This window comes from Lichenostomus cassidix, chromosome 2 (assembly GCF_008360975.1).
Source record: "Lichenostomus cassidix isolate B80296 chromosome 2, HeHo_3.0, whole genome shotgun sequence".
Taxonomy (NCBI): domain Eukaryota; kingdom Metazoa; phylum Chordata; class Aves; order Passeriformes; family Meliphagidae; genus Lichenostomus; species Lichenostomus cassidix.
In genome coordinates, this window is record NC_139482.1 from 133,739,589 (window position 1) to 133,752,922 (window position 13,334).

Consider the following 13,334-nt stretch of genomic DNA (forward strand, 5'->3'; position numbering starts at 1 on the left):
CTAATGTGCATTTAATGTTTCCATCTGAACAATGGTATGCATACAAAGAAATTTTTTACTAACAAGCCATTTTGGTGACACTGACAGTGCTGTTAGTTAGTTTATATACACACTGATATTCTCTGTAATATCTTTGGTGTGAGTGAATGATACCAGTTTCACAAAACTGAGTGAAGAGGGGTTTGGCACTGACCTATACTGTAGGAATGAGGGTGGGTAATTGATTTTAATATCAACAGTCAATAATTTATATATAATATTCCAATATTAATTTTTCAGTATGAACAAATGTTGACCTTCTGCTGTGATCAAGTTTATAGGGATAAAATATCAGAATCAACAATTCTGTTTTGAAGAATTTAAATATTTTTCCACTGGCATAAATTTCAAATGCTGTGCATTTAAATTTATGTATTTTGGAACTGAATCTCTATTGAACTACAGCCTAACTTGCTACTGCCTAATATATTTTGTTGCACTTTATCATAAAGCATAACTTTGAAATTAAGGTATCCTTGCCTAAGCAGGGTGTGAAAATACTTTTATTTTTAAAACATGATGATTTGGAATTGATTTGTTTTTTTAGTTTTGGAAAAAATAGCATAGTGGTCATGTAAATATCAGCTCTAATATCATCACCCTTTAACAGATAATATGGAGAAGTAGGGGACTTGCAGTTGTAAGCCAATTCATCATGAAACAAATCACTTGGACAGGAGTGACTTTGTTGATCTAAAGGAAGTCCAGAGCAGAACTCTATAACTATTCTGAAAATGTTAGGTGAGTCATGTAAGACTGACCTCAAAAAATTCTTGTAGAGCTGTCTGAGTATCTCTGAAAAGTGCATATCAATAAAGACAGTCTTCAACAAAAACCAGAAACTGTATAGCACCTGAACAGAAAAAACAGGAAACAAAAAATCTGGTGCTGAAGTGTATAGTGAATATCTACACAACTGCACAAAGTCAGAGCAGCCTCTGACTCAGCCCTGCAGCACTTTCCAGTTCTGTGAGTCCACCTGCTCAATAGGATCCAACTACAGTAAGAGTCAGAGGACCCCTCTTCCCTGACACTGAGTGTAAAGTAAAGATTTCGTGTTTCTCCAGTTTTCAAAATATAAATAAGTAGTAGATCACATAGTCAAATGTATCTTTATAATTGTGAATTGCAGGTGAATATTTTCTGATAATGATCTTCTCACCTCTTTTTAAACTAAAGGTATTTCTGTTATGCTTTAAGATAGCTTAATAAAAATGTGAACCTCATGCTCATAAATTCTCAAAATATATAGAAAATAGAGAGAAAGTGAGAAAATGGATGTTTTCTGTAATCTTGAACACAAAATGTCCACCTTAGCTGAAGTTATCTGCTTTGACATCTTTGGGGAAGTTAGTAAGTGTGGAACCCCAGATTACTTCAGTGCATTAAACTGAATTTGGTTTAAAGCTTTGGTGTTGGCACTTTAACTTTGTCAAGTCTGAGATTTTTAATTTATTCTTAACTAGGAAAAATTTTTAAAAATAATTAATATATGGAAAACATCATGTTTTGTTATTACAGTATGTTATAATATATTGGTAATTAAAATTCAAAAAAGTTTCTGTCACTTCATTAATGAATTCATTTTTAAAACCATGTTTCAAGCAAATCCTGATCCACCTCAAACCTAAGACTTTCAGCCAAAGCTGGTCAGAAACTTCTGTGAACCTAGCAAAATCCTCTTTTGTTTAAATCTGTGTTCCTAAAGAAAAACAATTAAGTGACTGATGTGACACACTTTAGGTTTCTGCCCTATCAGTTATGTCTTATTGTGTTGGAAAAAACCTTAATAGCATCAAGGATGAGGTACAAAAAGGAGGCGTGGGCTTAAGGAATGACAAGATATTTACAGGGAAATGGCATCAGACAAAAACATGCTGCCACATCAAAATATGTCTCAGATGAGTACCAATATTATTCTTTCCATGAACAGAAGAAAAGAGATCAGGACGTGTATCATAAAACCTTGTTCTTGTACACTGCTAAAATCTATTGGATTTAAATATCTTCATTATTGTATTCCAGTATATGGCTGAATCAATACAATATAGAAAATTTACCTTATTGGACATCATCCAAACAGTAATTTTTAAAAGTACTTCTTTTTCTGTCCTGTATTTCCATTAGGATTTTCGTTTTGTTGGTTGGTTGCTTTGGGGGTTTTTTGTTTGGGTTTTTTAAATTATTTTGGGGTTTTTGTTTTTTTTTTTTTTTAATAGTAGCCTGTATTATAAAAGGTGTCTTTGAAGTCTGTCTAATGAAGAAGGCCAGTATCACTTCTGGGGTAGTTCTGCTTCCAACAATGGAGTTTCCCCTGAGCCTGTAACCTTCAGGTCAATTCTTTGAAGTTCTCTTTCTATTCTCACTTTTTCACTTCAGAATAAATTTTTACATCACAACAGCTTTGGTCTAAGAAGTGGAATAGATTACTTACTGTTAAATTTTTTAAAAAAATTAATTACTTACTATCCCTTTTAAAAACATGAATTCTGTTCAAACAAACTTTTGGACTTACTTACTTTCCCTACTCATAAATTAGGAGACTGGTATCTTTTCTCAAATGATAGACCCACTAACCATGTTATTGACTTTATGAAATCAATAGGCACTTCTGGGGAGGTAAATTCCTGGCACATGCATGTATTATTTTGAGAATTAAGCTTAACTTCTTGTCAGCATTCAAGAGGAAGGTAATACTTCATTTATCTTCTACTAGGAGGTCACAAAACCAGACATTCATGACAAAATTAACTCCTCTGTTCCACTAGTTTTCTGAAGTATGTAGTTTAGGCCAACCATTTTAGCAAGGTAAAATATGCAGTCTGAGAGGCAATCAAAGAAAAAACAAACAGGAAACCAAAAAGAAATTTATGGTTAAATATGCTTTCCCATTCAATTTTACATTCACTTATCCTGTGGGTTATGAAAATTAATGTCAATACAATAGAAATACAATAAATTTTCTTATACTGGAATAAAATACAATGTATTTTTGACTGGGCACCTTTTGTGACATTTGGCTTAAAACATAATTTCCCACTGGACTAATATACCTTCTGAACTACTTGATTTGAACTTGCATACACATCTTTGATTAAATTATCTATTCCTTAACATAATTTGTAGTATATGGTTTGTTTTGGGGTTGAGGAGTTTTTTTAGTAATACTCATGTGACTCTCCACTTTAACATAACATATATTTTCCAGAAACAATTTTTCTGATGTGACAGCTTAGAAAGTCCTTCATGAGACTATTTACTGTGTTACAGATATGTTGTTTGACAGTAGCAGCAATTACAATTTTTTTGTAAATCCTCAGATAAAAAATATTCAAAGTAGTATGAGAAACTGTCAGTTTAAAGAAAACAATAAGCACAAAATCTTTTATGACCTTTGCAAAGAATAATTTGATCTCTATCCAGCTGTTATCTGCTACAGGTAAAGCACTTCTACAGTCTTGGAGATAATCATGCAATATCTCTGTGATGATTAATTCAGCCTTCACTTCTATGCTTCTATTTCTTCGGCTTTTTTGGGGGAAAAGTAAAAGTTCCATGCATTTATCTACAGTTTAATTGGAGATTACTTCATCTTTAAATAGTTTAACTATTCACCATAATGAACAACTATTTCCTTTGGAAGGCACTGTCTGAAGGTGCTGCTAATTTAGAAATTCTTCTGTAGAAGTTTGCTGGTGGCTGCTGCCAAGGTTTGTGCCCCTGCCTAAAATATACACAGACAATGTGACAAGTGTGTTTTAGCCACAGACAGAGGCCAGAATAGAGACATGTGAACCCCTGTGGTATCCTGAATTTATTTGACTCTCTGTAGGCTTTGTGACCTATTAGAGTGTCTATTTGAAGGATTACATGCAACTGAAACTTAGAATCACTCACACTGGGAGAGAGGTGGGTGGTATTTTGGAAAATCAACTCACAAACAGTTCCAAGTTTTACAGGTGGTCCCCATCCCAAAACTGACACTGAAAACAGGATCTGGATATTCTATTTAGGTCCACCTATATTTTTAAAAAAAATTCATTTGGGTTGCTTTTACCTTTTGGTAAGGCTTTTGGGGCTTTTTTTGTTTGTTTGGTTTGGTTGGTTGGTTTGGTTTATTTTTTCTCTTTCTCATTTACCTTTGTATTCTTCGGAAATATTCCTTATATTTTCCTAGCCACAGTGGAAGCAGCAAAGCAGATTTTTTAGGGTTTTCATCCAGCTCTAGAGACTATGTTAACTCAGAGCGTTAAACTAAACAAAAGAAGTTTCTGCTCAACCCTGTATCTCTACATTATCTGGCGATATTATTCACAGGCTCGTAGCAGGTAAACTTCAGATAGTGTCCCAATTTATTTAGATCAATCTAAAAATAAATCTTCTGATATGATTATGTCATTACTGGAGGAAATGTATCTCATGTTCTGTAATCAAAACAATTATTATCACCAGATTGGTTTCACATTCATGTTTTTAGTGGTATTATATTTTTCATTTTCACAAATTGGAATATTCTCAATACTATGAATTACAAGAAGAAAATAATTTTCCTGTCTTTGACTTATCTTAGACAGATATATGATAGATAGATAGATAGATAGATAGATTAGATAGATAGATAGATAGATAGATGATAGATAGATAATTTTTAAAATATCAAGGCATACATGTAATATAAAATATAGTGACTTATATTTTAAATTTAGGAAAATCCAACAAAGGTACTTAAAGCCATTCTCTTAATACCACAGGATTTAGACATACTTTGCAATTCCTCTGAACTCTGTTAGTCATGCTTATGAAGTCACTGATCTTTGACAATCTGGCTTTGCAGACTTAAAGCCTTGCTTAGGTTGTGCTTCCTCTCAAATATGATTGTCCCTTGCTAAAGACCTAAACTTCTTAAGAGGACCCATCCTTTTCTATCTCTACATCTTTCTAATTATTAAAAATATTTATCAATCTCAATGATACCCAGTAACCTTTACTTAAATTAATCAAGTCCTCTTTTTTATCAATGGGAAATACTTCTCAGTGTTACTGGCTGTTCCTTTTCTCCCTATCATTAATTATTTTGTGGATTTCCATAACAGTATCCCACATCCTTCTTTCTCACCTAATAGTTCTGAATGTTGCAGCTCTCTCACCTCATATGGAAATTGTTCCATGACTCTAGTTTTTCCACTGTGCTATTCTTTTCTGGAAAACTTCCATTTCTGCTATATCCCTTATGAAATTAGACCACTGAGATTTACTGAGGTATAAGACAGAAGAGGTGCCACTGATTTATGTATCACTTTTTGTTATTCTCCATTTCCCAAGAAACACCAGTTCTCAAAGAGAATTTTTTGTTTTGAACATTAGTGCACACATCAAGACTTGTGTAAGACTATCTAAACTTCATATTTTGGTGTGAATTTAGAGTATCTCCAATGGTGCTTCGCAACATGGATATATTTCCACCTTCAACATGTATTTGCACAGACTGAAGTTGGCATTAATTTTTGCTACAACCAAATCCTTTAGTACTTAGTCTTCATTAGAATGGTCTTGTGCTCCAGGAAAATATTATTATTTTAACTTAGGTATCTGGCTACTTTTTCAGCTGTGGATGTACCTACCAAAAATATTGGTCATCTAGACTTAATCAGACAATAAGAAAGAAATATTTCTGGAAATTAACATTTCTCTTTAAATTATTCTCCTCAAAGAACAAATGTATGCAAGGAAAATTCAGAACATGATAATACACAAAAGGTAATAGAGTCCAAAATCAAGGCCTTAGTTAGGCTATTAAAGATATATTTAGGCATTTAAGTGTGCTAAGCACCATTTACTTCCACAACTCCTCAGAAGTTAAAAAGACTGTGGAAAACTCAGGTTTTCAGGCACCTGAATTTGTACCCAGGAGCCCAGTTTGAAACACTCACTTCTCTATTCCTCATTCAAAGTTTTTATAAGAAGCAGCTGAGGAAATCAAGTTTAGGGAAAACATTGGTTTGCTTGTTGGGTTTTTTTTCTTTGAATCAAATTCAAAACTGTTAGAAAATCTTTTTAAGCTTAAAAAGAACTTGCTATATATCTCTGTATGAGAATAATATATCTTTCATTTTGATATTGATTTTAAAATACTCCTGAGCTTTATTAGAACACTCTGGACACAGCCTTGCCAGGTTTCTTTGCCAAAAGGCCATAAAACATAATAAAGGATTTGCATTGCATCACAATGTTTCTCTACTGTTATGTGAACAGCCTACTATGAAACATGTTATTTAATTCAAAATGCTAGGGAACTACATAACAGAATGAGCAGAAGGGAACATTTAGAATGAATATGAGAGGGGGAAAAAGGGGTTTTTTTTAAGAAGTAGTCTATCAACACTGGCCCAAGCATGCAACACTTCCAAAGTAAGAGATGTAATCCTCATGACTGGGGCAGTTTAGATTTAAGCCACACAAGTTGCATGGGAATATATAGCAGAGAGAAAACCCACATTGTCTTGAGCTGAATAGTTTGATTGATCTAGTATGTCTTCTGCCTCTTAGAGAGAGCACTGAATAATGATGCAGGTGACAAGTTTTCTGCTGGGGAAATGAGGTTGTTATTTGCTGGTTTTGGTTTTGTTTTTTGCTTTTTGGTTTTTAGATGATTTATGACACTTAGAGCTCTAGAATTACAATAGTCAAATATACTGTGCTCTTCAGACTGCTGATACCTCTCAGAGAACTAATTCATCCGTCCTTCAGCAATTCCTAAATGACTGTCACAACTCACACATCTACAGCTTCTCTCTGGGGCTATCGTGTACCCTTTCTCAGAAGGATTTTTATACTGTAATTTCTTTATGACTTTGCCTTGTTTTTCATCGTTACTAATATATTCTTCCCAGAGTCCCATTTCCATTTTTCACAGTGGTCTCCATTTACTTATCTTCCTTGACCAGTTCTGGTGACAGGAATTTCTTTCCCAAGACATTCTGCAGTTGTCTTTGGCACTTTAAAATTGAAATTCTATCTGAATATCTGTCTCTGTTTCTGTAAAAAAACTGTTTACTAAGAAAGACATACTTGAGGAAAATAGTCCTATAGATTCTTTGTCAAGCCCTTCTTTCAAAGGAAGTTATTTCTGTCTTTTTTGTTTGGAGCACCCATAAACAAACAAAACACAGTAAGACAGAGGAAAGAAAAATGATCCCTTATTATAAATAGAATCTTATTAAAGAGAAGAGATTTATCTTTTGGTCATCTAAATACAGCACCATAAGAGCCTATATCCAAAATCATCAATATCATAACCCATACATATGTAAAAAACTCTGAATCACTTTCCTTTGTTTAGTACCCTGTTCTCTGCATTGATTGAAAAGGAAGTAAAGAGTAAATGAGGTATGGATATCTGTCTGTAAAGTTAAGATCCATGTTTGGTTGGATTGCTCCCAGCAGGAGGAGACAGATACTCAGAGGAACAAATCAGCATTGTTAGTGCAAAGTCAATGTAATTATGGCCCATATCTGCTATGGTCAAGATATAACAACTAAGTGATAATAAATTCAAAAAATCAAATACAGCTGTTAGTACAAGGGTCAGCCTCAGATCTGTCTGAACTTTATTTGATTTCTGGGTTCTCATCAGCTCTTTTGTCCTCAATATAATGTCTTTTTCTTTCTTGGAATAAGAAGAAAAGTTCATTAAGTTCCTCTTTTCCAAAAATTCAGGAGTTAGTTGGGAAGAAATTTCCTAGTACTTTTAATGTTTAATAACGCCACTTTTTTACCTCCTTCCTTGGAGCAGAGGCTGATCAGGGTGTGAACTGTATCCATCAAATCCAGCTGCTGTTTTTGCAGGACACTGTTATTGCTTGTTGCCTTATTTAGCTGCTTCTCCAGTTCCTGGATTATGTAGCTTTGTCGTGTGACTAAGCTTTGCAGGTTCTCTTTTTCCTCCTTCAAAGTGGCCAACTCCTCTTTGTGCCTTTCTTCCATTTCTAGAATTCTGTGCTCAAGTAAACTAAAATGAAATAAAACAATTAGTAGATATCATTTCATGCCAACACACTTAATAATACAGAAACCAGAACAGTTTTTTTCAGTGTATAATTCACTATCTAAATCAATGATTCTAAAAAAAACCATCACATCTAGTAATTCAGCCCACTGAGTTTCTCTGCCAAGTAGTCAAATATAACTGATCTCTAAAATTGCATTTTGTGATGTTTGCATGTTGTAGTGCTTAGAGGGCATGGAACTGCATATATGGGGATTACTCTGATCTAAGTGCATGAGCACGGGGCTAGTAAAACACTTGAATGTGAAAGCTCAGGCAGAAAAGCCTAAGGTAGGCAGAGGAGGGAGAAGAGCAGGGCATTGAAGAGGACATCACTGGTAATAGGGATTAGTCAACATGATGAGACAAAAATCAGTGGCAAACTGAGGAAGGGCTTGTGAAAGCCTTGTCACTGAATGGAAGATAAGCATTATAAATTATGGAGGACCATCAAGGCATATGGAACCCGCCACAAAAGTACTTTTTGATGTGGTCTGTGAAGCTGGGATAAGAATTTCACACCAGATCAGCAGTACCTGCTTTCACATTAAGAATAGTAGTTTTCCCAAAAGGTAAATCAGAAGCTTACATTTTAATGTAGGATTCCCTTGTTTCCTTGAGTCTACACACACATTCCACTGCACTCCCCAGCCCTGTTTGCTTGTTCCACAAAAGGTTCCTCAGGCAGAAAACTGTTGGGCATCATACTATGTGACCTGCTTACATCAATTTTTACAAAGAATTGTAGACATGTATAGAAATACTTTCTCTGGATTAATATTCTTTTTCCAGTACCCTCTCTGTCCTGTGCTGGAAGTGTTCAATTTGGCAAGATCAAAGGCATATCAGATTACATGTAGAAGAATAGCAGTGTTGTAGACTTAAAGGACAGCTAATATCTGTCAACTGTGAACAAGAAGCTTTTCCAGGACAGGGCTTTGATGTTGTGGTGGGAATTTAACAGAAAGAATGTATTAGTATTAGATAAAGAAATTAATTCAATCTCTCTGCTACTTTCTCTTTGGGGTTTTTATTGTATACACCAAAAGTTGTGTTTCTCATGCCCACAAACCAACTGGTGGTTACAATCTTTCCAAAAAACTGCTTCCTGTTCTAGCAGTGTTAGGTTTTATTTGTTTGCACTCTCCCTCTACCTTTGTTTTCACTTCTGGATAATAGATCAGTGGCCAAATGCCTACATAATTTGAGATCATTTAACCGAGCTGAAGAATGTAATAAAATCCATATGGAGCTCTTTTTACTTGATATCACAGAGCCTTAATGTGAACTGAAAAAAAAAAATTGATTTTGAAGCCAAAGACTATAAATTATTTTAACACCTAATTGGACTTCTGGCTGATTTTTTTTTGTCACTTGAACTCTAACATTAAACATCATGGTCTAGATTCACATGGATGTTTTTGAGAATATCTATGTGGTAGCCTTTGAGTTTTCTTCTACAGAAAATCAGATGTAGTTTAGTTAGGCAGAAGTGGTTGAAAAATGTTCCGATAGATTTTGTTCTAGTCATAAGATGTTGTTAAAAATGCATTTTGAAATATATCAGTTCTATTCTTTTTGTCACAGAAATTATTGAAATCCTCATTGTGACTCTAGATTTTAACTTTTCTCATAGACTAGTTATATCATTGCTCTTGGGACAGGAAAAAGGTGGGCCTGAGCACAGTCTGTAGTAGAATGAGTCCTAGGTGGGGCCACATCCCCATCTGACAGTCCCCCAAAATATTGTATATTATCAATGTAACAGAAGATGCCATTTGGGAAGATAGAATAGAGCTTTATAATTATATAGTAAGTAAAGAAAAAAGTTCTTTTATCTTTGTCCTTATAGCACAGTACAATTTCCTTAATTCCACAATATCCTATTTGCATGTCCACATTTTCCACAAGATCCTCTTTGCATGTCCAACTAAATGATTTCCATATCTGAATGATTTAATGTAAAAGAAATAGTCTTGGACAGACACAATTTATGCATTGCATTATTTGTTTCCCACTGTGGTCTTCCTAAGGCCACAGTAAATGAACCCATGGTGATGACAATCTAATTTGTAGCAGCACTGGCCATGTCAAGAAAGAAAAGAGAAGCTGACAGTGTTTTGAGCTCCACAGTTTGGCATCTACAGAGACAGACAGGAAGCAGATGTTTTATGGCTTTAATAATAATATATCCTAATATTCCTGAGTGGTGTGTCAACATGTGGTAGAAAGATGGAAGTGTCATAGCACTTGATTCCTTTACAGTTTTCTATGTAGATTAAAAATCCTATTATTATAAACTGCAAAACTAAGCTATTTTCATGAATACATACATCTATATGCAATTAGCTTTCTATATCCATAAATCTGTATCAGATAAAAGTAAGTCCTGAGGATAGGACCACTCCCTGTATTCCTGGGAGAAGTCCAAAACATCCATTTTTGTTTTACTATGAATCAATGGGAACACTTTGGTCAAATCTCCAAATGAACAAAAGTAAAGTCTTCACATAGATTGGGGATTTCTGAACTGATCTGTTCCAAAAGGAAGGAATCCTTCAATAGCGTGAGAAAAATTGCTCTTATGGTTTTTGACTGCAATGTGGCCAGAATTATTCATTTGTTTTGCTACATTAATATTTGTTATAGATTATTTAAATTAAAAAAAGTGCTAGGAACCTCAAAAATCTTGAAACATATTGAAAGCAATTAGAAAGATATTTAGGGTTTTTTTAACTGTTGCAAGACCACTCTGTTGCCTCTGTTTTGTAAAATCAGACAACCTCTAATAGAAAAACACAATTAAGAAATAATTTTGCTGTGTGCTTGGTAAGATATTTTCTCAAATTTTTAAAGTAGCATTGTGAAGACAGAGTTAAATTTAAATATTTTAATATTTTTCATTAATGGCTATTGCTAACATAAAACATTAGCAAAAACAGAAAGAAGGCTGTCTCATAAATCCAACAATCCCTAAAGGCTGATTGGAACATTCTTTTATAACAATTTCCAGTAAAATGTTATGCCCCTTTTTTGCAGTAAGTTTTCTGTATTTATTCCCTATACATTTTAAATTCCTATACATTTGCTATATGTTTGAAATTTCTAAACTTTTGAAAATATTACTAATCTAGACAGATGAAACATGGAAGTTACAACACAATAAAAATAAATCACCATTCACCAGAAGCATCATATAAACATGTATTTATTTATAAAGACACACACAAACACATATATATGTGGTTTTTCATAATCGGAGCCTTCAGTTTGGGAAAATAAATCAGGCATTTGGGGAACAGAGTAAAGTTGGGAAGAAACAAATGTTGTTAAGTGAATAAATCCCAATATTACCCATTGGACAATGACACTTTAGAGTCATTATCTATAAGAAAATGAAACTAAGCCCGAACACAGACACACACACATGCATGTCACAAACACAGACAAATTTGATTTTCGTAATGGTTAACCACGTCTCACTCTCTAATGTAGTGGTTTTGGTGAGGTTGGGAATCTATTTTCAGTGAGACAAATGATGTCTTGACTTTGTTAGGATACAACCCTATGGAATGCCTCGGTGCAACACCTCACTGTGACTGTGCTATGTCAGCTGATTCAGAAAAAACCTGTACTAATGTTGGAGAGGGTAGAATCCCCACACAGAAGTCCAAGAGTGACTTCCACTGAAAGCTGTTGTCATTTTGAAAGGTGATGAAGTAGAACGCATGGGAAACACTCTGGTAAATGTCCAAGGGGAAGGAAAGTGTGGTTTAGAAAATCTGCCTTATAAGGTAGATAGTTTATTCACTAATCTGTTCCAGACCACAGAAGTTTAAGAGATTTTTTGAATCTTTGTTTTCAGAGGCCTCAGTTTAGACATGTGAGAACAGGATATAGACCAGATCTTGGAGATGGACATCTTTTGCATTAAAATAATCTCTTAAAAAAATCTTGATTTATTAAATATTCAGATAAAACATATACTTTGTTGAGCCATTCAATAACTAAAGACAAGTAATGTCACGCTAGAAAAAATTATTTGGCCATATATATGTAGATTTCTTTTATTATGTATGTATGGGAAGAAAAATGGGTAGAGAATTTAGATGTGTAGTTTTGAGTGCAAGAACATTATTTTCTTAGTGAGACAGCTTCTTTGTACTTATTTTTAGGTGAGTGAATTTTTTCCTATGTTAGGTGCTGACTGTTCAAATTTACCTTGAGAGTCTGATCACTTAAAGGAAATATGAAAAAATGTGTCCCTGTATTTCTCATGGCCAATAAAATAACAAGTCACTTGGCATCAGTAAACCTGCTTTTTATACAAGTGACAAGATAATTCCATTGAAATCACACAACTGAAGTGTAAAATCGGGATTTATCTTTTTAGTGTATGCACAACCTGCAAATAAAATTTGTCAGATATATTGTACTTCCTCATCTTTCACACAGTCTGATAGACATTCCAGAACCATTCTTGAGTCCTTGCTTTTTATAGCATACAACAATTCTTGTACTGAACATGTTAATCTTATATTATTTTCTGCAAACTCAAGAGATACTTTAGGTTTAAATTTCACTTCCACTATTTGTTGCTGAAAGATCCAGAATTCCATTATATTTTTCCTCATTTTATTTTATTTTAGCATTTTATTTTAGCAAATAAAAAGATTTTTTACACTTGCATATTGAAACAAATGGCACACTATAAATTAAATGCAGCTGGTGCACTCTGGGGAAAAAAAGAAGGGGGAGCTCATAAGGCACATAAAAAGGGAAATCTTTCAAGAATAAATCAAAATTCATTTAGAAAGCTCTTGTGGGAGAAAAAAATGGCAATGGAAGAAACCACCATTTACATTATACTGGGTGGGAACCCACAAACCTAAATTATTTATGGCATGAGAACACTCAATAGAAACATGAGTCTAAGGCAAATGTGACTCACGCCATTGAGAATCTTCCATTTCAGTGGAATAAAAAGAAAAAAATTGGCCCCTCTTCCAAGCAGAGGCAGGGAGTAAAGAGAAAGGCCAAGAATCAACATGTTTCTAGTCTAAAGAACATGGTCTCTTTTTATATGTGGTGCTAGTTTTATTTAAAGATAACATGCAAGTTACTGTAGTACATCAATGATCAGTTTATTATTTCTAGAAGATTTTGCATTGCTTTCATACAAAATTCGGTTCTGTGGAAGTGATTAAGATCTTTATTTTTCTTTATATAGAGGAAATTTTAGCACAGCGAA

General features: G+C 34.0%; 1 protein-coding gene across 1 annotated transcript in view; it reads right to left on the reverse strand.

The window, feature by feature from the left end:
* ANGPT1 (angiopoietin 1) overlaps positions 1-13,334 on the reverse strand; it is a 154,304-nt gene that overhangs the window by 66,711 nt on the left and 74,259 nt on the right. The window contains exon 4 of the mRNA XM_085053408.1: positions 7,815-8,047. Within this exon, the coding sequence (XP_084909534.1) occupies positions 7,815-8,047 (233 nt within the window). The remainder of the gene's footprint in view (positions 1-7,814; positions 8,048-13,334) is intronic.